The sequence below is a fragment of the Phaethon lepturus genome, unplaced genomic scaffold (assembly GCF_000687285.1).
Source record: "Phaethon lepturus isolate BGI_N335 unplaced genomic scaffold, ASM68728v1 scaffold17971, whole genome shotgun sequence".
In the NCBI taxonomy this organism is placed as follows: Eukaryota; Metazoa; Chordata; class Aves; order Phaethontiformes; family Phaethontidae; genus Phaethon; species Phaethon lepturus.
In genome coordinates, this window is record NW_010515751.1 from 1 (window position 1) to 26,956 (window position 26,956).

Genomic DNA, 26,956 nt, shown 5'->3' on the forward strand with positions numbered 1-26,956 from the left:
CCAGCCTGTCCAGATCCCTCTGCAGAGTTGTTCCAGTTTATACCTGTATAAAGCAGCTGTACAATCTGGACCAGAGGGTATTAATTTATTTTCTCTCTTGGACATACAAAGATGAAGAAAACAAGAAAGACTGACTTGCTTACAGAAGAGAAAGTTCTGAAGCTATAGGAACAGACACAGAACTGTTTGTTGTATTGGACTGAGAAGGAACAAAGCATTTCAGGGTAGAAATACAGGCATTCACCCATGAAACCAAACGGGCACTTCCTAGAAGAAGCTGGCACACCTCAGGCATTTTTCTGGCCCCTTTTCTCAAAACTTTGGAGGGGGGTGTGTAGGTGGGACGTGCCCTTTGTCAAAGCAATGTCTGGAGAAGCACTCCCACCCAGATTGCACAGTTTGCAGGGGAGAAGCCACCTACTGCTCAGCCAACATTACAGCAACAGCCCGCCACTTGGCCTCCCCTCTACAGCCATCTAAAAAATGTTCATTTGGCAACTCAAAGCCTTTAAAACCTCCAAAACTTCAGACAAATCGTGGAACACAGTGTATCTTTTTCCTGTAGTTTCCACAAGGCAAAGGGCATCTCTTGGCATTCTGTCTTATGCAGCATTTTCCTCCTCTTTTTTACACATACTTGTGTCAACCAGCACACACTCTCTGTTACAAGCCCCATGAGGACCAAGGACAGAAGCAGCTGAAGTCCATAAACAATCCCTTTCTCATCAAATCCACACAAGACTGTGAGGCTCCACCCCACACTGTGGGGGTAGAGTGGGACACACTTCTATTTAAACCTTTCTACTAACAGGACTGTTCCTTCAACCATAAAAAGGAAAGGAGTATCAACTCCCACATGTTTCAAATGGCATCCTTTACATACTGAAAGGCAACCTAGAAAAAGCTGAAGATCCAGAAAGACTTTGACAGCATTTCATTTTTGCTAACACCTGAACAAGTTATCTATTTGCTGTGCTTTTTGAGCAGCAGCAAAAACACTTGCTCTAGCGACAGAACTTGCAGGGACTTGTCACTTGAAAGAGAATTTCTTACCAGCTCACTAGGAAAGACTAGGAGGCGGGGAGGGCAGAGGGGGAAACAACATACAGTAGTAGGCAAAATCACTTAAGGAAAGAGGAAGCAAGAAGTTTGCATGGGTGAGACTGTCTGCCTGCCAGCCAGATGCATCTCACATGTCCACCCTTCCTGTCCAAGGGAGACACCAGGCTGGGAGCAGCTCCCTTCCCATGGCCTAGAACATTCCCACGTCAGTGACATTCAGGGTGTGCTTCTTTTCTTAGCATGGAGTACCTGGAGGACTCACTGGGTGACCATGAAGATCTGCAGTATACACTCAGCATTTAAACATAAATTACCTCGTAACATAAAGAGATATCCAGTATCGATTTTTTGTTTTTTTTGAAATGCAGAAGAGCACAAAGACACAAATGGATACTCTTTTTTTCAACAAAAGTGTGTCTCTACAGAAATAGCTACAGGAAACTCCTCACGTGTCTGAAGAGAGTCGAGTGATTTAGTGCTAAGGACTGGACTAAAATGTGGCAGTTGTGTGTAGTTTTAGCATGTACCCCATCAAAAGAAACACAAATCACGTACCTTTTGCAGCAGCAGATGCAGAACCAGGCAAGCCCTACCATGACCACAATCAAAATAAAAACAGATACAGTCACATAGAGTATACTCCACTCTGAAAAAAAGAAACACAACAGTGCTCTGTAGAGTAATATGAATAGGAGAATTTCTAATACAACTGTATTAAAATAACCAAGCCTGAGGAACAGGGAGTGGCAACAGGAACATAGCACCTTCATATTCTCAGAAGAATGTCAAAAAAATTCTTAAGCTTCCAAATTGAAAGTGCCTGTTTGAAAATTTTCTTCCACTCCAATACCTTTTACCATCCCAAGATACCTGAAGGCTATGTGGGGAACTAGAAGTCAAAGGGGCAAGGTTACCATCTCAGTTGTCATCCTCTAACTGAAATAAACACAGGTGTACTCTGGGTCTGGCGTGTTTAGTAGTGCGTTAAAAGAGCAGCTGAATAGAGATAGATCCTTCTACCTGCACGCTTACATTTGTAAACCCAGGAACACACAAGAAGGATATAAAAATATGTGTATACTCACTATTTCAGTGTTACTATTACACTATGAAATGACACAGCACTAGGGCAGGGCTCCAGGAGGCCCCAGCCTCAAGCTTAAAACCTACTGTCCATTTGGTTGGTTAATTAGTCTTTGCTCATAACAGACAGACACATGGCCCACGGTTACTTAATGGCTTGTAGCAACTGGCATGTGCTCCTTATAAATTTCTATAGAATTACTTGAAAACTAGTGCATTGCTCAGCAAATGTCTCCAAGCCTACACAGTACTAAGAGTTGAGCTTTATTTCAACTTAAGCAGAAGACCAACTTAGTTAAATTTGAAACTTGAAATAGAGAGTCTTAGCTGTTATGTTAGGTGTGCCACAGAACATAGACATGATTCAGTTGATGAAACTAAGCTGCATTCCCCAGGTGCAAGAGGTAAACTGAAAGAAACAGTGAAATTAATCATACTAAAAAGCTGAGGTTTTAAAGGAGACCACATTGGTTAGTCCAGAACACAAGTGTTTTCTTTCCTGAGGTCAGATCATACTTCTGGCACAGCAGCATCAACCACCCACTCAGAATATCTAAGTAGTTGCCTCTTTTTCAGCTTTGCAACAATCAGATGAATAGTACTCCAAACCTTTGCAGTGTCCACACTATTCAACAACCCTTCCAATTGGCCCCCAAGAGATCTTGCAAGATCTGTCTCCCATGACAAAGTTTTCATGCTTTTTTCCTCAAATAGTGATACTTTTTAAAATTTAAACTTTTAAAATATTTTAAATAAAGGCTACTATTGTCAAGACATTATAATTTCAAGATGTTGTTCAAATATCTTTCTATAGAAAGACATTGCTGAGCTGGAAAATAAAGAGACAGGTTTAGTCTTCCCTCAGCATCTACCTCCTAAGTACTCCCCATTCTGACAGCAGAATAAGCCAAGTTATTCTTGAAATATATCCCACAACACCCAAACTCACCACAATTACTCTCTCCATCATTTAGATAACGATGAATCAAGTTTTCCATCCACAGCTGGTAGCAAATGCAGCGCTTTGTTATGGGGTCACAGTGTCCATGTCCAGAGCATTTTAAAAGGCAGGCTAAGAAAAGCAAACATAGAGTCATTTGTATAAATGGACAACTTGTCACATATCCTCTTACTGTAAGACTAGATTGGTGGTAAAGCATCTAGTTCATAACATTCTGATTTTTTTTTTTTAAATCTCTCTTTCCTTTGGTGTTATGTGTTAAATAGATGTACAGTTCAGCAATACTGCAATTGTATGCAAGTCAAGAACAGTTTATTCTAGCCAGAAATAAAAATGAGCTGAGGTTGTGGAATTCAGATCTGCTCCTTTCTTTATGACATATTTGTAAGAACTTTTAAAGTATCTGAGAACTGAGGAATATCAGTGTTCTCAGGTACTAGAAGACAAGCATCACACCAATAAACTGGAGTGTATTTCAGTATTTCAAAACTGAATTACAGCATCTGAGGCCAGAACATTTACAGACCTCATACGCTTATAGTAGTAGCTATTGCTAGAACAATGTGTCCTATCAGACTAAAATAAAAAGTTATTCCTCTTAAAACTTAGAGTAGCACATTTGCTATGACAAGAAAAATGTTAATCTTTATTTTCAAGTGACACCTATGTATTTTGGTAATCCAAGTACATTTACAATGGAATAACAGTCCTTTTCAACAGGTAAATAAAGACATAATTGGTTACTGAATCGATGACTATTTTATTACCAGAGCTCACTCTCTCTGTCTGCATTTGGATAATTATGTCCTGATTTTAAATTATGGAGAAGTCGTATCTGTAATATCTGAGTATCATAAAGGGTTCACATTACTAGTGAAGTTTAAAATAGGCTTAGAAGTTCAAGTATCTTTTTTGGGGAAAAGGAAAAGTTCGTTATGAGTCTCCAGTGGCCTGTCTACATTGCAAATATTAGAAGACTAGGTTATAACACAGTGATCACCTGAGCATTTTGCCTGATACAGATAGATAAAAACAAATTAAATTACAAGCCTACTACTGAACACTAAAAGCCTTGAAGGAAGGAGGGACATGAAACATTCTATATTATAGCTATACTAAGTTTTGTCTGTCTTTCAACAAAAGGTGGTATGAGTGTGGTATCTTTATCCTCATTCCCCACACCTTCCTGGTGGAGAGCAGATTAGGATGTGCTTTTGCCTGCTGTTACAGATGATGTCTTTTAAAAGAACACAAGTAACTAGCACCAGTCTACCACAAATGAGCATTTTAGGTATTGTCTTCAACGTCATGTTGCGGAAAGCTACATCCAAGCCCAGACACCAGATGGCAGACAGAAGGCCTTCATGCACTGTTTCCAGGTGCTGTGTTAGCCAAAAAGCCTGCAAAGTTCCGAGATGAGCAAGCACCATCCAAAACATACCAGCTGTGTCAACCCGCAGGACTTTAAAAAGCAGAAAGTCAGCCTTCTCTTTCAAAAGCTGCACATGCAGAGTTCGCGAGACATCTGACGCCTTGATCACCTTGGAAGGATGCCCGTTCTGCACGTAGAACACAATCGCAGTGCTGCAGAAAGAACAACTAAGGTCATGACTGCTGTCAAAGATCACTTTTGCCAGGCATTCGGTTTACAGCCTTTGGTTTTGTTCCTTGAAAGCAAATATCACCACTGATAAAGGCTAGGGAACTCTGTCCACGGATCAGTCAGCTCCATCAGAAAGCCATGGACTTCATTCTGAGCTGGAAGCGCCAGCAGTTCTCCAGCTCCTCAGTTTCACAGAAGAAAGGTGAGGACAACAGGAAATGTAATTCCCTCCTTGGTCTTCCTGACCCTTACTTTAAGAGAGGTATGTATACATGTGCTTTCCCCACTCTCACCTAGAATCTGTCACAAAGCACTCTGAAGCAGTTTGAGTAATGTTAGGAAAGTGAATTTAAGAGGAAGAAAAGCTCAGAAACCAAGAAGCCAGAGAACTTCATGTGGGAGCCCTCCTTCCTCTACCCACTTTTTTTTTTTATCAGGTTGGGTGGTGGTGGTCTCATCCTGTGTCAGACACTTCAGGGAACGTCTTTATCTGAAACGCAGTAATTGGAAGCTGTGATTAAAAATACCATAGCTATACATGCTAGATTTTCCAAACTGTTTGTTTTAAAATTAAGATGTTCCCAGAGAGCTAAAAAGACACCAAAATGGGTTTTAAATTACCAAGCAGTTAAAAAGCAGTAATTTAAAGATAAATCATGTCAACAGGTTCTACCAATCATGCAGAGAAGTTTCTCTGGGTATGCACAGCCATCTCTAGGCCTCTACACCAAGTAGAGGGGCTATTTCTACTTCAGAGTAAGATACCACACTTAGGAGTATTTGGAGGGGGCGGGGGGGAGATTTTTGTCACTAGTTACCTGGGAAAATGTTTATAAAATACTTAGAATATCAAAACCTTAGAAAGGAAGTCAAAGATAAGGGGAATAAAAGAGGTTTGATCAGATACAACTGGAACCTTATTTTGAAATACAAAAACTCTTCACTATGAGAAATCTGTTTGTCTCACTCCAGCCAGCATTTGGGAAAAATAATAGCACTGTATGGAACGAAGACATTGAAATATATGCACACGCTTTCTTTAAAGGAATAAAATAAAAAAAAAACTATTCAGAGAATTTTTAATTTTTTTTTTAAACAAAACACTTCAGTTCTGACCCTCCAAGAGACCTTACTTCATGAACTTCCTACCACAGCAGAAGAAATTCACCTTTTAAAGTATACACTGCTGAGAGCTATAGCATTTTTGTCATCTTTTCTACATTACTTTGCAACTAATTATAAGCTGTTAAAGAGTCAATGAAAATCACAAATCTTCCTGGCACAGCAGGGTATCTTTGTACCTTATATCTGAGTAGGCTTGTATCTTCTGAACTTTGATATCTGAATCCAAAACATTCAGTAATACAGCCAGCTGTCTCACCAGGGTGTCCTTCTGCTGTTCACTCAGCTGTCCCACGCCAACTTGCAGAATCAGCTCCACCAGACCACTCCTTTTGGGATCTGACAAGAAAACCATACTATTCTTTCAGAGCCTAGCAAATATTTCAGTACTAACTAAAGACAACATGCAGTACTCAAACACATTTATTAATACTGTATTTTCCTGTGTAAGACTCATATTACTTATAACTCAACACTTTTGTGTTCTTAGAAAAGTACTTGGCCTATATTTTCACATTCCCTCTGAAACAAACCTCATGGGTCCTAAGGTAGTAACCCAGCTTAGCAGCTGAAAGCAAGCACTTCAATGTGTACTTCAGCTCATTGTTAACACATTTCTGTGCAGAACAGCAACTTCTGTCCGTCTAAATGCTGCCATCTTAAGGTCAGAGGTAAGCACTAGGTGAGTCTAATTCTTAAGTTCCCTGCTAGTTATCTACTGCTGACTACCACCCAAGAAAAGGGAGGCAAAGATGGACTCATATGGTAACATGCAAGACTGCGTGAGCAAGTCTAAGCGAGGATGTTCAATTTGAGAAATATCAAATATGTTTACCTTCACAAACTGAGGCTTCTGTTAAATAATACTTGAACTTCTAGAGTGCCTTGCAAAACAAAACAAGCTTCACAGATATCCAACGAGAATCCTGAGCCATTTAGTGTGACTACATTCAACAATAAAGTAAGGAACAGATATGAAATCATTGCCCAGGAATCAGACAAACAAGAAATCTGACAGACCCATGATTTCAGACTCATTTCCTGAAACCTCAACTTATGCTTCCATCACATAGCCATTTATCCTGCATTTGAAAACAAGTCCATATATCAGCAATATCAAACCATGAAAAGCCATTTAAAAAAACCCTGAAATTCTCTGAGGGTTTTTTTTGTCCTTCAGGATTAGAGAAGGAAAATAAGCATAAAACCACAATTCAACCATCAAACACAACTGCAGCATTTGTATGTAAACTTAATGCTCAACTCCCATCGCTTTCTTTTTTCTGGTTGTTAATCAGTTTGGCCAATGGAAACAAAAACCTACAGTGAATGAAAAGCAACAAAAAATTAATGAAAAATATTAACTAGGAAGTATGATTTTTATTTATTTATGTTTCCAGTAATTGGTAGTTAACAATCCCGACATGCCATCTTCTAACACACTCAGGCCTATTGAGAGAACAGTAAGAAGGTAGGAAGAGACCTTTTTGCTTTGTGTTTTAACTTGAGAGAATCTTGTCAACATTGAAATAAATAAACGAAAAGGAGAACAAAGATGAGGTATTCACAACGTACTGATGACCTTTTAATTGTCATACCAGGCCGCACTTCAACAGTGGCTGAATCAATATCTGAGTCTCCTTTGGCATCTGTCACTTTCAAGTGAAAAGTATAGGTTCCTTCCACCAGATTAGTTAGCTGCAGTACTGCCTCGTGGTCTGAGCCATGGATCACATCCTGCAAAAGAGGTACCAGGATGATTATACCTAACCTCAGAGAAAGTTGCAGGTGTGACTATCAAGTCAGGTCTTGTCTGATATGACAGTGTAAGTTCTTGCTTTGGCTTTTGGGACAAATGTGACCTATGCAAGGTTTATAGCAGAGTAAAGCAAATTTGGAAGTAGGAGTTAGTGAGGATGTCTGCACAGTATGGATATTTTCATTAAAAAAAACCCCACAAGAACAGCTGACATTCTCAAGTACTCGTCTGCTTGAAAACCTGAGACAGTTACATTATTATTTCTCAATTTTACTCCAATATCCTTAGTTCTGCTTTCTTAACTCCTGAATTATTTCCTTTCCTTGGATTTCATGTATTTCCAACTATCATCTTGCCAGCTATATTTAAACTAAATGTCTTCAATTCTTATTATACCCTCATGTGAATTGTTTCTAGAAGCTTTATTATCGTTCTGCTGTTTCTCCTCTCACAGTTCTTGCCGATTTGCCATTATCTTCCCGACTGTGAAGAGCTGTCCACCGCACCTTGTGCAGATAGGCAAAAGAAGTTATCACAGTTTTAGTAGCTGACATATAAATTTCAGTTTACTATGAGGTACTTCAGCTGTCTGTCCCCACTCAAGAGAGCAGACTCCACTGCCCTAATAACCCAGGCTATTCACCGTGGTCTGCCAGGCAAGGTATCTAATACATCTACTGCCAAACACCATTGTTATCTTAACAAACCACAAGTTTTGCCTCATCTGGTACCAGACATGTTTCTTTAGTCTTTATCGGCACTTCTTGTTCTCCCAGAGCAAATCCTCCTTTGGAATATCTGGATTCCAGATTATTTTTCCTCTAACAAACATTAGCTTGATATTATCACTGATTACTCTTTAAGAGCCCCAACTTTATTCTTCTGTCTCGAGTCTTTCCCAACTAAGTCCACACTGCTGAAGTCCTCTTACTCAGCTACTATATTCTATAGCTGTACTGAAAATAATCACAAGCCCCTTGAACAAAAGCATTGGAGAGAGCAGGGGAGACAAACCAGAAACAGACACCATGCCTCACAGCATCTTATGCATCGTACCTGCTTGCCCTGCTGCAGTGATACTATACCCATAACAAGAGCTGAATTTGACTCCAGTCAAGGTCTTGACAACCTTCAAGAAACTTACCCCAGCTGCTGGGCTTTGACCGTCCCGAATCCACAAATACGACACAATCCCCTGGTCATCAGCAGACCTTGAGCCATCCAAGGTAACAGAGTTATTTGGAAGCACTAGAACATGCTTCCCACCAGCATGCGCCCGGGGTGGACTGTTGTTTTCTAGCCACAGAAATAGTGGAGGAGAAGGATTTGCTTTGAAAACATGCAAAATGTGGTATGCCATTGCCAATACACCCACACTGCAATCTACCTGATAATTACAGGCAGTAACAACAGAATCTTGTGTCAAAGGTACAGGGAAAGGATGCACGGGGTATACAGAATCTAGCTCTGGGATTATTACAACCTGACAAAAGCAGAGCTGCACCATGAGGAGAATACCAGCAAGAGGTACCATCCAAAAATATCTTTTTCAAAAAGCATTATGGAGTACTCTATTTACAGTCTCACAACTTATGCGTCAGATCATCTCAGTCAGGCAAAAAGATTTTCTGCCTACTTAGAAACACAGCCCAGCATGAAATCACCATGCTGGGCTCTTCTTGCCTTGAGAATAACTTACTACCTAACAGAAGCTTGTGTAAGGTCTTGTATCTTCACAATGCCTGTATTTAGGCAAAGTGTATTCAGGAAACTTTGAGTAAGCCCAGTTCCTGAATGATTTTTGCTTACCACTAGCAGTGAAATTAAGGCATGCATTGGGAGTATAGCCAAAAAACACCAAAGAAACATCAACACATTCTCTTTCCAGAAACCAGACATCGACTTTTGCTTAGAACACATCCGATAAGACAGAGCTCCAGGAAGCTATAAGGCTGAGTGAAATACCTCACTGGTCTCAGTATTAGATTGGACATAAATAATTCAATTTTGGGCAGATCTCTAGAGCATTCATTGACTGTAACTCTATTCTTTACAACAGCATAGAGTTCTCTGTGATACAAGTGATCTTCTTGTCTCTTCCAAATAAACCAGTTGATTAAACTTGGTTATTGGAGCATTAAATGTTTTTAACACTGAACCTGTGACTGTATATCAGTACATACTATGGCTACAATTCACAGCACAAATGAGACCATAAGACACATCTGGGCAGAGCTGTTGTCATGTGTTTCTGATTAAACACCTAACTGAAACTCTGGAACCAATGACCCATGTGGGTAAAACTGAGTCCAGGTTCTTCTCCAAGATGCATTTGTTCAAAAAGTCAAAAAGAAACAAGGCTGCACTGTTTTCAAAAAAAGTCAGCAGATAAGATTCTGATGCAACTCTGCTATCATTTCATAAATGGTGTGGGTACCATATCTGCAGAGCCAGAGTGCATTGCTCCTCTCAAAAAACAAGGTATGCAACAGAAAGCCAAACAACCTATGAAATCTGTCAGGAGTACCTGACAGCAACTCTTATCTTTCACAACAGGTACTACTATCCTAAAGGCTCTTCTATAGAATGCATATCGGGGGGAAAAAAAACCAGCAAAAAACAAACCACCACAGAAACTGTTTCTCTGTATCAAAAAACCAAAATAAACACAGGTCTTAACATTAAAAGTTTTTAAGTGGAAATAGATATAGCCTGAGACCTCCTGTCTTGGATGTTACTTAAAACACACAGTAAAATTGCTTTTCTACTCAAAGCATAAGTTTGAGAATAAAATGAAAATGTATCCTCTTAATGAAGTAGTCACATCATGTTCAAAAATAGTATTTTTGAGCATTTTTATTACAACTAATTCTGCATATATTTAACTTCTAAAAAGCTTGCAATAAGTGAAGTTAATTCTACCAGTTACTCACAATACTCCTTTATTACAAAATAGCAGTAACTCCTAATACCCTTGAAATATGACAACAAATATATTATCCCTTTCTGTTCCTACTTCCTTTACATTCTGTCAGTGATTGAATTAACTGGCAAGTTGCTTATCATATCCTAAGAAGCAGCAACTAGGCTTACCTTCCTTCACAGTAATAGATAGCACAGATGCACTGCTTAAGCCCTGTTGGTCTTTCACGGTCAGCCTGAAGCGATAGGTACCAACCTGAAGACCAGTCACAGTAGCTATTGCTTTGTTGCCATCTTCCATCTGTACAGAACTTGGTCCACTGAAATAAAACATGTCAGAAAAACAATCCAGCCAGCCAAATTATTCTTTCAGCAGCATAGCTCATGCCATTTTCTTTTATGTATATTGTAGTTCTACCATCACTATAAGTGCTGATGGTTAAAGAACTATATGAAACATGAGTTTAGTTCAGAGAATTCATAAATCCTTTTTTCTCCAAGGCATTCAAAGCACCCAAGCATCACGTACCCTGTTATTAGAAGAGTAGAAAATGCACCCCAGAAGTTCAACCTCCTCGCTGTACTATTTCATGGGAGCATGCAAACACTGTCGCTCTAAGACCTACTCACAATATATACAGGGTGCCAGCAAACCTCTTCCTGTACCATGAATATGACAGCTGCATGAGCTAAACCTTGTCCGTTTATTAAGGATCAATTACTTTTGCATATAAACATAAAACTTTTGCAGAACATTTTCATCCATCATTCAGGAGTGCTTTAGTCACCTACTATTGAAAGCTCAGGCTAAACAGATTGTCAATTTACTTTATTATTCAACGAACAAGTGACTGAGAAACCCTAGTTCTAAGCACAGATGGGAAAACTGTGTACATTACTGGTACCCAAGTAACCCAAGCCTGTTACTCACTTTTTAACAGGAGACATGTTCCTGTCATTTTCTCTTAACTTCGTATCAGTTGGCCTCAAAATGACACATTGCAAAAGACTGGCAGAGATTGCCTAAGCTATCCAAGTTGAACTCAAAATTCCTGTCTTTTACCGTATTACTACCTGAGCGGGAAGAGCCTCAAAGCAGTTCTCAAACAGTGCATCACCCAACACAATTGCTTAAGAGGCTCTGGCACCCAGTCACTTTCACTTTGTTCTCTATTTTACAGAGGATTAGTAAAATCTCTAGATACCTGATATTTTCCCACTGATAGAAGACAATGCCTTGGTCATCTTGGCTTTTGCTTCCATCCAGTACAGTACTTTCTACTGGGAAAGTCAATTCCTTGTCAGGGCCAGCCACTGCTACTGGAGGACTGTTATTTTCTGTAAAAATAGTATTTAGTGTATAACATTTGTTAGGTAGTCACTGGCAAGGACTGCCAGAAGGAAGATTTTACATAGACTGTTACATTACAAATTTGATATACTATGTCAAAGGTACAAATCACAAGTATAATGTGTTCAAATCAGCGGAAAATACTAGGTGGGAGAGACCAGCTCTGCAACAAGCCAAATCCCACAGCAAGTACTTCCCTTTTTCACAGTCATATCTGAAGGCCCAGTCACACTCCAAGAATTTTGCAGCATATTCAATGCACTGTATGAAATGTTTTATAACAAGAGTGGTAGAGTATTTTTTTGGTTCCACCACTGCATCCACTCCAAAACCACCCACACAAATATGGTTCTTTGCCCTCAGAGAAGATACTGGCACAGGTTTTCTGCTGCTCAAGGTCAGCACGACACCACTAAGTTAACGCCCATTTAGAGGCTCTGAGGATTCCTATTTCCACACTATAAAGGGTCTAAAAGACATCACCACATGCTGTACTTCCAATTCATGTTCTTAATTTCTGCAGTAAATGTCCACTGTAAAGTTTTCCCAGAAGTGAAATAAGCAACAACAGGAAGAAAAAACGTTACCCCATGGTGGAATGCGAGACCTTCAGATGGGCAGAAAAAGCTACTTCAGATGTAATAGGCAAATACATTTAAAAAAAAAAAAAGGACCATCTGGGCCCATTCATCACTTATCTCCCAAATCTAAAATGCGTGGAAGATGCAGCTTTCCAAAATTCCTTGCTTTACACTTTTCCCTAGAAAGTGCAATGCAATTCTAGTGAGAATTCAAATCACACAAGGATTCTTGAAGAACTGCAAAACAGTAAGACAACTGACCAAAGCACTGATTGATACTCTGAACAGCTTTGCAAAGCAGACTTTGTAGGACATTAAACCCAGAGATACATTTTAGCTTTTAGAAGTACACTCAAACACATCTCTGTACAGGTTGCCTTACATAGTCAGGCTCGTGTGAGCCCTCAGGATCACCACCTGGACTTTCTATGATTCTACACTTGTTTTCACTGTTCACTTTGACAGAACATGGAGGTGGAAGAGTCCTTGATGCAAGGATACCAGACATTCAGACTGCCATCTGAGTGGTGCAATGCGGGTAAGATGAGGCATGCAGGGAGATGCGGCATTCGAGGACAGCTCTAAGGCATCAGGCTGGCCCACCCCTGAGGGACCCAGACGTGCCTGCAGCTGACTTACCAGGCTGTACAATCAGTGTGACCTCAGCTGTGGACCGCTGCCTTGCAGAGTCTGTGACAGTCAGCTGAAACGTATAATCTCCTTCCTGCATTGCAGATAACTGGAGGTACGGTGTCCGCACTCCCTACACAGCATTTATAAAGACAGAGAGTGGGAGATAAAACAGAAATACTCATGGATTATGAAAGGTCTTACAAAGCAAATGTGAAGAAAAAATGAAATTTGTTTTATTTCATAATAAATACAGCGTTTTAGCAAGCAGTTTAAGCATCTCGTAGACAAAGAGAAGACTTAAAGGTGATGCACAGACAGATGTAATGTATTCACTACTGCAGCTGTCCCTACCAACCCAGAGAAGTATCTATAGACAATAAACCTTAATGTCTTTTGTTGGTGTACTTGTTGCATTATTTCTGAACAATAACAACTGTGAAACACACGGGACATTAACTTTCTCAATTAGGAAATTAAACACTGAGGGAAATTCCTATAGCTTATTCCATTTCCCCAGAGATATTTTAAAACAAACATCATTACATTCTTTAATATGGTATTTATAAAAATTGTTAAATGCAAAACCAAGCTTGACTTGATCCCAGCCAGATAGGCTATGGAAAAAATATATTAAGCAAGACAACTCTGTCCTGAGTATAGTTGTATTAGTTGATATCTATACAAGCTCATAAAATGACTGGGCACAGCTATCAGTCCTTTGGACAATAAAATGAACATTTGTGGCATCTCTCCTATGAGGAACAACAAATCACAATGCAGTTAGGTTTGTTTTTTTATAAAGATGATAATGAGAACTAAGGGACTTGATAAATGATTAACTAACCAGCAGAGGTACTTGTTACATTGCACTTTCACCATGGATACCATGTAACACACCCGAGACCAGCATCCTCAGCTTTAGGAACATGAAAAAGATTACCAGGCTCTTGAAAAGAAATTGTAAAATGCTCTTACATTTCCACATTAAATATCCAATGAATCAGTTAGATAGCTCAAGCAGTCATTCCCTTCTTTCAGGAAGGCTGCTTTAAGAATGAACAGCTCTTAAAAACTACAAGTGCAGGTTGCATGGATGCTTTTGGAAAGTGTTTGTCTTGGTAAATGAACAGAAATAAGCCATTATGCTGTAAGTCCTTCCATAGTTCCATAACTGCCTCTACAGTATATGCTTGCATCAATATTACTCCTTTCCTAAACAGACCTACAAATTGATCTCTTTCCAGTTCTGAAGGTCTAAAGCATTTGCAACATAGCAGAAGTTGTGTCTCATAAAAAATGGCTTCTGAGTTTCAGCTGGCTTCATTGAATTAATTTCCTCAACTGCCTACAGAGCTACAAGAATCTCCAACTTACTGAGTGCAAATCCACTGGAAATTTTTGTGAATTTTTATCAGATTTAAAAACCAAACCAAAACAGTCATGAAAATAAAAGAATTAATTCAGTTAGCCTTCATAGGAAACCTATGTTTTAGTGAGCATAAAAAACTCACCACAAAGCGTGGTTGCGTACCACTGCCAAAAGTCTTGTCATCTTTCACTCAGAAAATTAAATTTCTGTCTGAGTCTTACTTTTCCAAGAGAAAGTGTTACAAGAAAACTCTGACTATGCCCACATTCTCTCAAAACCAGTTTTCAGCTTATCCATCTTCTGAGAGGCTAGACATCTGTGGAGCAGGCTCTAGGGTCCAAGGACAGACATTGTGAACTCAGTCTTTCCAAACCCCCAGGGAACAAACAGCAGGATGAAAAAAATTATGAAATGGAATTAAAAGTAGTATCTAAAGTAAGAGCTGAATACAACTGGGTAAAGTAACAGCACTCTAGATATTTCAGTGGTTCCAAGTAGTTACTTAGGTACATGTTTGCTCATGTTAGTGGTGAAGATAAATGAGCTTTCCAATCCTATGCAAGGAAAAACACAACATACCTGCATTGCTACAACCTTGCCTTTGCTTTTGGGACTGAGTGACCACTCATAGCTGACAATTTCATGATCATCGCTGCTCTGGTTTCCATTCAGCGTGATGAAGTTCTGGGGCAAGGTGACTGCCTGATTAGGTCCTGCATTGGCAATGGGTGGGTAATCCACTGGTTTGCTGACAGTCAGAAATGCAATGGTGGAGTTGGCTGCTCCATCTGAATCAATCACTGTGAGTCTACAACAGGAAAAATAATATTGGAAATCTGTTAAGATGGACTTCTGCCAAGTCCTAAGTTCAAAGGTTAACTTTTGTTGCACTTTTTCAAAGACCACCTAAAACAGAGCCACTGATGACATTATACAAGCTTCTGCTTCAGAAACACGTATCCCTCAAATAAGGTAGGAAAGAAATTCAGAAGACTCTTTTCAAACACAGCTTTCAACCTGTAAGAAAAAAAAAGCCTATCTATTCTGCATCCCAGATGAAACCCTTTCTCTGCAGTCAATGGCAACTCCATCAATTTCAAACATATCTCACTGTAAATTCTTTAAAAAATTTACTCAGTAAAAAACAGGGATTTCATTCATCAGCCATAGCGGAACAGTCCCTGTTAACACCTACATCCAAAACTACTTTGGATATTCAAAAGCTCTGCTTATAGCACAGTAGCAGTTCCTAACTTCTTATTTCTTTGTGGTACACTTACTAATTTTACTGAAGCTCAATATCAGCTCAGATGTTTGAAGATGTCAAGTCACAAAACTAAAAAAGTACAGGGTTTATAAAAACCACTATTGCCTCTCAGAAACACAACAACAAATCATCTTAAAATAAGACTGCTGCAGACACCTGAAAGTGATGAAAGACTGCCCTCCACAGCATGGTAACTGACTACATCTCCTAGTTCACCTCTGTTGTGAAAACTGCATAGAGCTCACCACATGGAAGGGAACGACTCTTGAAGCCTTCCTTGAATAGCAACAAAACTAGTGCTCGTTAATTCTGTCATTAGGGAATGCATACTTTTGCAGTGGGTGCACATCCAGTGTGTATCAGGAACACTGAATTTTGCTGACCAGCTAATTTCCTGTAAGCTTGAACACACTGCTCTATTGTTCAAGGACCTCAGCCTCCTGCAAAGGTGCACAGATATAGCAAGTGATTTCTTAATTCCCTAGGGTTTGGAAGACACTTGTAGCATTGCTTGTAAGCAAGCTCTGCCCTTTTTAATACAGAAAAAATCCTACGCTCATTTCTGCCACTGTACAATATGGAACAATTCCAGTAAAGAACACAGAATGAAAGTTGAAGCTATGCAATTTTTGGTGAAGCTTATGTAAAGCACCATGTTTAATGTACATGTGTGCTGGCTTCAACATGCTGCTAATGCTACACTGATACATAATATATTGACTGGTAGCGTGTTACCCACTGGCAGCCAAATAACCCAGACTGGGTCACTCAGAAGTCTGCCTTTGTGCAGACTAGGCTTTAAGTTAAAAAGTTCAGAAAATGAACTCAAATTTTCATTAAAGCACCCAGAACCACAAACATTGCTTCCATTGTCTGGACAAAATCTAGCTTCAGCAATGCATAAATGGAAGAAGACAGTAGCAAGGCAAAGGCTTTTATGAAGAACAGAATGACTCTTAATTAAAATTAGCACACAACAATGCCTTGTGAGGATCACTCTCCTGATACCGTTCTGTCTGCCACCACCCTTCAGGGGATGACCTTCACAGCCTGACTGCAGTTTCATCTCAGGACACTTGCCAGCTTCTAAGCTGGGGGAAACAAAAAAAAAGTTCTATCACAGTTATCATTGCTGGGAGTGGGAGGTATTTAATTTCTGATACCTTGTTTTGCATAACTGTGCTGTAAAGTATTACTATATCAGTATCACAAGATCACTGCAAGCACTTTTTAATAAAACTGCTCCCTATGTCCCTCCACTGTGCAAAATGATGGTAACAGCATGCAGAAGAAAAATGAACATTCTTTTGTTTGAGGTACATGTGAGCACACAGAGAAAGAAAAATTAAGCTGACATCACAGAGATAGTTAAAACCCCAAAGGAAAGCATCTGTGCAGGTACCTGAAAGTGTAGTTTCCAGGAACAAGGTTAGACAAGTGCAAGACAGGTGTGTCAGCAGATGCCTTCTGCTCTCGCAAAGGACCTTTAATTTCCTCCCAGTGGTAACTCACTATCTTCATATCATCTATACTTTCTACATTCATTAAAGAAAAACGTATCAGTCTTGTAGCAATCACTGTAATGAATACCAAAGTCTTTCATGCACTGACCCCTAACCAGTTTTCTACAATTATCTTTTTAAGCATATTTGAAGAGGGTTGATATACCACAGCTGTTAAACCACAGATTCCAAGTTACATTTGGTATGGTTTATCCGAACAAACAAAAAAATCTTCACACACAAGTAAAAAAAAAAAAAAAAAAAAAAAATCAATCTCAGACTCTGCACATTCCAACTTGTCTGCTCTCAGTAATTATGAGATCTCATCATACCCTACGCCACAGCTCTCTACCATGGCCCCAGCTGTACTGGCACACAGGCCTTCTGGGCAGGACAGGAAGAAGCTGTAACAGTAGCTGCTGTTTGAATGCAGCAGCTTCTGATGCATTGCATCTCAATCCCTCAGTGGAAGGTTGCATTTTATCACTTTTTTATTTATTAAAATAATTTATGACTGGACTCAAATCCCTGAAATAAATCGTGATTCAGTGAACTTCTGAGTAGAGTGAGAAGAAAGAATTTCACTTGTAATTGACAAAAAATAATGTTGTAACTGTGTATTAAAAATATGGGATATAAGCACGGGATGGTCCAGTACATACGACTGCCATCAATGAAGGTAGAAGTTGTAGGCAAAGAAACTTCTTGTACTTTGGGTGAAGCAACGGCAACAGGCAGCTGGTTAACTCTGACTGCTGTGAGAAAGACAGGGGTGGGGGGTGGGGAGACAAAAAAAAAAATAGTGAAAGCCCAGGCAAAACTAATCTGTTAACTCTACAGATCAGTAGCCCCCACTGATTTAAATTTAGGATTGACAGCTTTGCAGCATGTGCTGTCCTTTTTGACAAGGGAGTTAAAAGGTTACTGAAGAGCAGTGCACTGATGTAGCAGTCTTCTGCTGCAGTCACTTCTAACTGGTACAATTTAGATCAGACCGGTGCACTGTAACTTGCAGCTAGAGCCAGTTTAGCACCTAATTGTTGTTCCTAGCTGTAGTGGAGAAGGGGACCATAAAAAGCGGCACGATGCTATCTCAGGCCTGGCCTGAGGAGGGCACAAGACCAGAAAGCACGTCCTTCAAATGACTTATAGACATCAAGATATGAAACATCTCTGCATGACTGGACTACCAGATGTCCCTGACAGATAGTGACAGGCTATCAGATAAGCACTTTGTACAACTACTTGTGTTGAAGAAATTAATTTCATTATTTTAGCCAACTGATTTACCTGGTTTGACCGTGACATTTACAAAACCTTCACCAAAGGCATTTTCACCAGAAACTGTCACTTTGAAGGCATAAAGTCCCACCGATAACTGAGGCAAACACAGAACAAATTGGGTTACGTGTCGAATTATATAAAAGCAGTATGCACAAATCTGCCAATCATATTGTTAACAGAGAAAAATCCAGTTATCTGAAAACTAGAGCTCCTTCTATAAACCCATACATAAAAAGCCACTAGTCACTGCCCAGAAGTGGGGAATACAAAGCAAACACCAATTTTTATTCCATCTTAAAAAATTATTAGAGTACTCTAAAAAAAACACTTCTAATCTGGCAAAGATTTGGTGACACATGCAAGTGAAGATAACTCTGGCAGTCATTTGAACTCCTCAAATCAAGATGCCCTTCCCCATAGGTTAGATTCCTGTGAAAGGACCACAAAAACACAGTAAGCCTGAGCTTACAGCTCACTCACATGAGACAGCTTCAAGGTCTGGCTGTGTCTGCGCTCCATTTCACCACCATAGTCATCAGGGTGACTGATTAAGCTCCACTCATAGGTGTAGGCTGTTTCTAAGAGCAATAACACAGCATAAGACTGATCAGCTTTGCCTTCAAGATAAGCCCAGGAGACAAAGAAATGAAGTTCACCATCCATCAGATAAAATGCTACAGAAGGAAATCATGACTGCTACTGTTTGAGCCTGCAAAATGAAGCAGTACAAACACGTTAAAATTCCACAGTATGTTGTAACTTGGTAAAGTAGCAAGGACATAATGGACTTCACAAATAACTGACCTCTTCACAAAAATCAGCTTCACATGCAGCGAAGTTTTACATAGCTACCTATGAAATACGTATTCTTTGCTGCTGCAGCTCAGAAGCTGGTAGTTTTAAGGTAAATGTTGCACGAACCTACTTTCCCCCACCCTCTGTTTTACAGCAAGATGCTATAACCTAGGCCACATCATCTTTTGGTAGAAACTACAGGCTTTCTGTTGAACCACCTGGCTAATAAGTTCATGTTCTGAAAATAAAAGCCACTTAAAAACAACAACAAAAAACCCTCTAAAATCTAAAGGACAAAATCCTCTCTGCAGTTGGAGCCACAAAAAAGGTAGCAGTAGGAGATGAGAAAGATGGTTTTATCATGAGGTGTGGATGTTCACATAACTTGGGACTTGTCTGCATTTGCAGGTTGGTAGTGTGTGCACCTCTTTGTATGCCAAGGCCATTCAACTCACCTGTAGGTGGTGGTGGGACAACAAAGGCATTCAGTTCAACCTCATTTCTGGGTAGCACCACTTGTATGTTATCTCCAGCAGACACAATAAGTTCTTTTACTGTATCTAAGACAAAATGAGTATATTATGTTTTAACAGATGGGATGGATATAAATTTAGTATCTTCAAATATTATTTGTAATGGATAAGTAAAATTTGAAAAACACTCTACAGTGGATAGGCAAGGATAAGTAAAAAATTCCTTAATACATAATCAAATAATAATCTAGTATAATCATGACTATGGCTCCTTGGACTTTTACCAAATGAAAATTTTTCTTCTTCTCCAAATATAAAGTGTAATTTCCCCTGCTTCTCTTTTAGAGAAAAGCATTATGATTATTCCTGTATACCACATGTAACACTGCTCTGCATAAAGAATTATGCATTTTTCTTAGTAATTGGATGGAATTGCAGGAATCCAAAAAACATGCCATTACGCAAGACAAAAAAAGCCATGTGCACCAGAACAAACCTCATTAAATAAAGTAACAGTCCATACTAGAACTCCAATATCATGCCTTCTTTCACCAAGAAGCACTACTTCTATGTTTGTGTGGCACTTGTGAGGCACACCTCAATGTCCCTTTTAAAAATTCCATTTGTATGGCAGGGCAAAGATGTTATTTTATAGCTGAACTGCACATTCAATCTATTTGCCATCCAGGAACACCCTCCCAGTTCTCATATACGAAAATTCTTTCCTCTTCCAAAAATGCCAAAGTCCAAAAATCCAGTCCCCAATAGAAACATACAAAAGTACAACTTCAGAAAACGTTCCCGTAGACCTATATTTCAAAGGTTTTAAATGCCTTCCTTCTAATATTGGGAACCCACAGAACAAAGGTTCTCCAAAGGAAACATTCACTAGTGTCTAAACGTCCAATATATGAGCAAGAGGCTACTCAACAGTAGCAGCTGACAGGTCTAAAAATGGATGAAGAGGCCACATTGACAGCATACTTCCTGTAACGGCTACTTAAATCCACCCAAGGCTCCATAATTGCTCATGGGAGTTGCCCTAGACACCAATGGAGTGGAGGTTTGTACTTCTAAAAATCCATTGACCTCCACATGAGATGAGAATAAAACGACTAGATGAGGGTGATGACCAAAAGAGAGGAGGGATTGTCTTCAAGACTTCCAAGACAGTAGCGCTGAGCACACACAAACTTGAGGCAATCCTTGCACAAAGTAGTACTTACAGTGAGATTCATTACAACCATCCCTTCAGCTTCTTCTTCCAAGCTCCTTTTTGTGTCCTCTTCAGCCTCCTCCTGTGAAGGAGGAGGAGGAGCTGCCTCATCAACACTCAATGGTAATGATGATCCATTGCCTTGGAGAGGGATCTCTTGTAGCTCATCTCTTCCTGTTACCTCCTACTGCTATCCTGGCTGGCAGGCTGCAGTTTGGCAGCGGGTGCCAAGAATGTCCCAAACCAGACTTGCTCTACCAGGAAGCAAAAGGCTTAGCTTTCCATATCCCTGAGTACCTCAGGAGTGCAGGATAACACAAACCTGTGCTTCTGTTTCTTCTGGCCCTTCTAACCCTTTGTCAGGGGGTACAGGGAGGCAGGAAACCCAGCAGGAGAAAGGAGATACTCTAACATACACACGGAATTTAACACTACAGAGGACACAGTCGTTAAAGATGTCCTTTTCAAAATAAAAACTTCTGCTCTGCAGATGCAAGTCTGATAAGCTGCCTCACAGCTTTGAAATTAAAGCAAAACTTTATTTTCATAGGATGAGGAGGCCATGTTTTACCCCACTAAGGGTTAGGCTTCTCCTCTACTAAGGGCTGAGCTTTTTCAGGTCCCACCTATGTTGCTGCATGATATCTGACAACTATATATGGTGGGAACCTTATGGAACAGTTTCACAAAGGGAGCAATATTCTGAAGAGTCACACAAAAATAACAGTATGACTAGAAGAGACTATTCTGATACTCCACAAAGCCTCAGGTATTTCTCACCAGGTACAAAAATTAACCCATTTAAAAAAAGACTCTTAATCTCTACTTTTTACTTTACTGCATTTGCTCAAGTTATAATTTCCCATTAATGACGGTCTTTGTCAGAGTTTTGCCTCACAAGTAACTGGCTAAGGGTCTGGAGTTTGCAGTGTTACTGTAGGTCTAACACGCTTAAGGTGGGATGAGGTTACATTTGGATAAACAGCAAGCTCATAACTAATAATAGGTTGGAAGTCTGACAGTAAGTAAAGCCACACCCACCCACTGTCCAACCTGCAGGTACCCCTCAGATCTCTGGCTGTGTTGAAACGTTACCTGCTTTAGCAGCAGTAGCAGGTGATGTGAATTGCTGCACGGGCTCAGATGACACAGTATTAGTGGGAAGTAGCACGATTGCACCTTCAGTGACATTATCTGGGACCATTGTGGGAGCCTGGGTTTTCTCTGACACACCTGGGGAGAAATCCAGTTTGTCTGAAGAAGGGGAAGGTGTAGCAGCCTGAAAAAGGAATTACAAGGAAACAGTTGTCATAAGTGAGCCATTTTTCACATTTCTAATTTTAGAGGTATGCTGTTTTTTTAAATAGCACATAGGGTGAGCCTACTGATTTATGCCATTAGGAGGATTTATTCATATACAGAATATCTATCAAAGGAAGCCTTTTTGGTTTTGTTTGTTTTTTCCCATCAGCATTTGTAAAAAATGCTAGTCATTTTCCAAGTTTCAGATGCAGAACAGGGCAGGCTATGGTCATCAAAAGGAGGTAACCTGGAATACAGTTAAAGCTATCAGTTCTCAAAGAACAGTAGGACACATCTAAATAGAGTCATAAACCTTTAAAAGCCTATGATAGAAAGTCTGTGTGGTGAGTGTTATTGTCTTCATATTGTACACAAACATAACAGAATCATTGCCTCTTACTACATCTGCTCAGACCAGAACTTGCTCATGCCTTCTTACTTCCTCATCACTAATAGAATGTCCTAAATCTCCCTACTTCAGTCACCAAGCAGTGGTGTTGTTCTCACTGAGCAACCTTGTCAGTAAATCAGAACAGCAGCAAAGGACACAAGTTTTGCAGGAATAACTCAGCACTGGGTTATCCTTGTCCCGCTCTCCCAGGCCCCACCACCTTTCACAAACACATTAGTCTGAAAGGGCCAATAGTTTTTCCTTACATTCCCAAGATTTATTTCTGACCTAACATCTAGAGAAAAGCATTTCGCCAATTATTGTTACTGTGTCTGGCACACGAAGACATAACATACGGCCACTATTTGTACATGATCTATTAACTGAAGCATAGGATTATGAAGGTTTGTAAAATGCACACTTGTATGACAGAATGGCTGAGGTGGGAAGGGACCCCTGGGCTAGCCTAGTCTAACCCCCCCTCCTCAAAGCAGAGTCAGCTACAGCAGATTGCTCAGGACCATGTCCAATCAGGTTTTGAATATCTCTAAGGACGGATAATCCACAACCTCTCTGGAAAACCTGTTCCAGTGTTTTACCATCCTCACAGGAAAAAAGTAAAATATGTTTTTTAATATTTAAATAGAATTACTTGTATCCTTGTATTTCAATTTGTGTCTGCTGCCTCTTGTCCTGTCACTGGACAGTACTAAAAGAGCCTGGCTTCATCCTCACTCCTGCCATAGTTATTTATATACGTTGGTAAGATCCCCCTGAACCCTGCTCTGCTCAAGGCTGAAGAGTCACAGCTCTCAGCTTCTCTTCGTATTTCAGACGCTTCACTTCCACATTGCAGTCGGTTACCTCCCTAGGAAATCAGAGCAGCTCTGCCTTGGATATGGGCAGGATCAAGAGCTCCCTGTGCAGCTGGGAATTTGAAAGCCATGCCAGGGACTGTTGCTTCCCAGCCTGCAAAGAAACAGCATGGAAGTCACTGCAACTCCATTTCTGCCTTCAACAAGGAGAGAGAGAAAAGATCATTTGTGTAGCTGGGACAGTGACAGCAGTGTTGGGGACTGTGGCTGTCTACCCTGTGAGGATGCCGAGGACCACACCAAGTGCTGCATCTCCAGATGGATCCATAACACAGACGATGCAAACACCTTTGTGGCCAGACCTCCAGCTCTGCTCAATGTGCAGATAGTAACAAGATCTCTCTGAGCAGTTGAGGCACTGACAGCAGGAGCAGGGACTGCAGCTCCCCTAAGGTAGTGCCTTCAGCATGCGAACCCCAGACCCTTGGCAGGAATCTCACCCTCGACAACATTATCACGTAGAAGGAGAGCCTCAAGCCTCTCCTGCCTCATACCTTGACAAAAGGCCTTTCCTCCAGATAGCTCTCTTCTACATACTCACTCCATCCCACCATCATCCAAAAATATCTTACCACACTTTAGCAAACCTAAGTGTTTCTTTGCCTTCCAAATTTGAGGGAAATCTACTTTTCTGGGCTTCCTCTGGCTTTACGCCTTTCCTGGCCCTTTGCCAATCTATCAGCTGAGAAGCAGCCATCCTGGCTTTGTAAGACAGATGGGGACAAAGTCACCTCAAACATACCTCTTCCTGGGACACTCTCCTGCAACAGCACCAAATATCTCTTCAGTCAGCAAGCTTAGGCACATCTGAAGTAGTGTCACAGCTGAAAAGATAGCTTAAACTAAGAACACTAGCAGGCAGCAGATAATCGGGGCAGGGACAATATCAGAAGCTGAGCTCTCAGACAGAAATTACTACTAAGAGATATGCTGGAGCAGATGCAGAGGGCAAGATAACCTAAATTCCAGCTTAGAAACTGAAAGGAAAGAAAAGGAGAACTCCTTCTGGGAGTAAGTAGGGTAGGCAGTTCTGCTGGCACGGGCTTTGTGGGTTTTTTGTTTGCTTTTACCCACCCGTACAGCCACTACTGCTTGTTACAAAATACACACACCAACCGTGAGGGCCCATGTCCTTCAGTTCTTGGGGTTTGACTTGAGTGCAAAACTCTTGAGAATTCCAACAGAAAACAAGAACACACCCATAATCCCAAAGGAAAAAAATAGTCACACAGTTCCCTGTGGAAGCTCAAAGTTACAGTGTGGGCAACCGCATGATGCCAAGGGGATCCTTTCCCACTGCTGGTCCCTGGTTGACCTCACAGATCGGGTGCTTGCTTTCTCCCTGTGAATGGGAAGGACAAGCCCAACTGTGTTGCCTTGCTTCATCCTGATCCTCCAGGCAACCCACCTTTCCCCCTCAAGGAGGTGTCTTCCTCAAGTATTCCTAAAGACAACTGCTCAGGACTCTGGTGAGTCAAGGTCTGCTAGTGTTGTGTTTTATATGACTGCTTCCCCAGCAGTGTTTCATAGAATCTTTGGGTTGGAAGAGACCTTTAAAGGCTACCTAGTCCACCCTCACGAGTTTCCTCCCAGCTCCTCTGCACATGACTACCACATAACTGCAATACCGTTTGCTCTCATTTATCTGGAAAGACTTAGGGAGAGCAGCTCTGCCAGCAGTGAAACTACTCTTTCACTGGTGTACTTCTCCCTCCTCCTCTGCATTCCGTTATCTGTCTAATGATTTCAAGCAAGTATGACCTCTACTAATGGTGTAGTTGGGGAGCTGCAAAAGAGCAAACCATCATACTGTGTGACACAAAGTGCAAACTTCAAGAAAGAAAGAAACATTTTTGACAAGTAAATCTAAATATCAAAACATCTTTCAGGGGTCTTATACATCCCCTAGGGATCAAGTCAATACATTTTTAACCACACAGGACTGTTCAGCACTCACAAGCCTCAAACTGAAACAAAGCCAAAATAAAATATGAATATCTCTGACATTCCACCTAATTCTAACTCTTAAATATAACTTCTGAAGGCATGCCAATCAGACGCTAAAAGGCTCTTCATCCCATATATTCTGTCAGCCATCTTAAGCTTTCTTAGGTAGAACATTAAGCATTTTTACTGCACCATTATTTCTGCAAATGCAATAAACTCAAGAATCAAGTCAGGCCTAACCTACTGAATAAACGTTTGAAACATTGCATCATCAACACAGCAGTAGCTGGCATCTAACTAAGACCTGAAAAACCTGACCTTGCTTAGCAGAACAGCAGTTAACTGTAAATCTTAAAAAGACAAATAATACTTCACAGGTATCTCACTTCAAGTATGGGCAGCACTGCAGATTTCTGTTTTGGGTAGCTTGACAGGATTTGCTCTGTACAGATTTCTAAATGTGTTAATATTGAGCTGCTGGAAAGTGACAGTCCATAAGATCACTCTGAACTCTGATATAAACCCTAAAGCCAGGTTACTCAGTTATCTGTCAAACCCCACATGCTCTACCCCAAGTCACATACAAAAATCCCCTAGACCTGACTGCATTTATGACAAGGATGCTCCCAGGGCACAGACTACAGAGGCCTGTGTTTAGCTGGTCTCACAGTTTAAAATCTCTTTCCACATCCTTGCTCAAGAACACAGCACCTGAGGATACTGCATCCTGCTGACTACTGGTGAAGCAGGGAAACCACATTTTTGCCACCTTGCTCTGTCTTGCTTGTTGAAACAGCTTTGTCTGGAAACTGCAGAAGGGAGCACGTCAGTACTGAGATCTGTGAACAGAGCTATAGAATTGCTGTGGCAGAATTAAGCAGAGGACAGGAAAATACTGTATAATATATAACAAACAGAGGGCATTTCATTAAAGTTATTAGCAAAAATGTTTTAAGACCATCACATTTTCATAATCTATATAAAAAGACCACAGTTTGAGAGGCAGTTTGGATCATATACCAGTGAGTACGCTATTTGGGGAAATCTCAGCACTTTTAATCCAGTATAAAAACTTAAGATTTCCATAATAACAAAATTTAGTTTCTAAAGAAACCTTTTTTCAGAAGGAAACAAAAATATGTGCCTGAACGATACATACAAGATTTGATAAAAATGTCTGCTTGCTGGAGAAAGAGACATGTAAGAAGGAAATCCTATCACCAGAATTTATCACAGGCAGCATCTTTTTCACTAGAGTGCAGTTCCCAAACCAGAAAAACTTGAAGCCAAGCAGGAAGTTTGTGTTAGGCATAACCAGCAGGGTTTGGGTGGCAGGGGACTGGCTGCAGGGGTCACCCCTGTGGTCCCAGACCATGTTTGGCAATGGATGGAAGCAAGCCACCACGCACCAACACTGCAACCACTCAGACACAGTTAAGAAAGGGCAAGAGCCACTGG

At 40.5% G+C, this 26,956-nt stretch overlaps 1 protein-coding gene across 1 annotated transcript; it reads right to left on the reverse strand.

The window, feature by feature from the left end:
* Positions 1-1,617: 1,617 nt before the first annotated feature.
* KIAA0319 (KIAA0319 ortholog) lies at positions 1,618-24,105 on the reverse strand (the record flags this gene model as incomplete). The annotated part of the gene is made up of 17 exons (XM_010295874.1): positions 24,046-24,105; positions 22,079-22,262; positions 19,750-19,854; positions 18,980-19,077; positions 18,506-18,593; positions 17,878-17,970; positions 17,116-17,248; positions 15,026-15,254; positions 13,084-13,207; positions 11,718-11,850; positions 10,684-10,832; positions 8,735-8,886; positions 7,430-7,568; positions 6,011-6,170; positions 4,548-4,690; positions 3,095-3,217; positions 1,618-1,708 (listed from the first exon to the last, which is right to left on the reverse strand). Coding segments are annotated over exons 1-17 (2,204 nt in total), but the record flags the coding sequence as incomplete, so codon positions are not given.
* Positions 24,106-26,956: the final 2,851 nt, after the last annotated feature.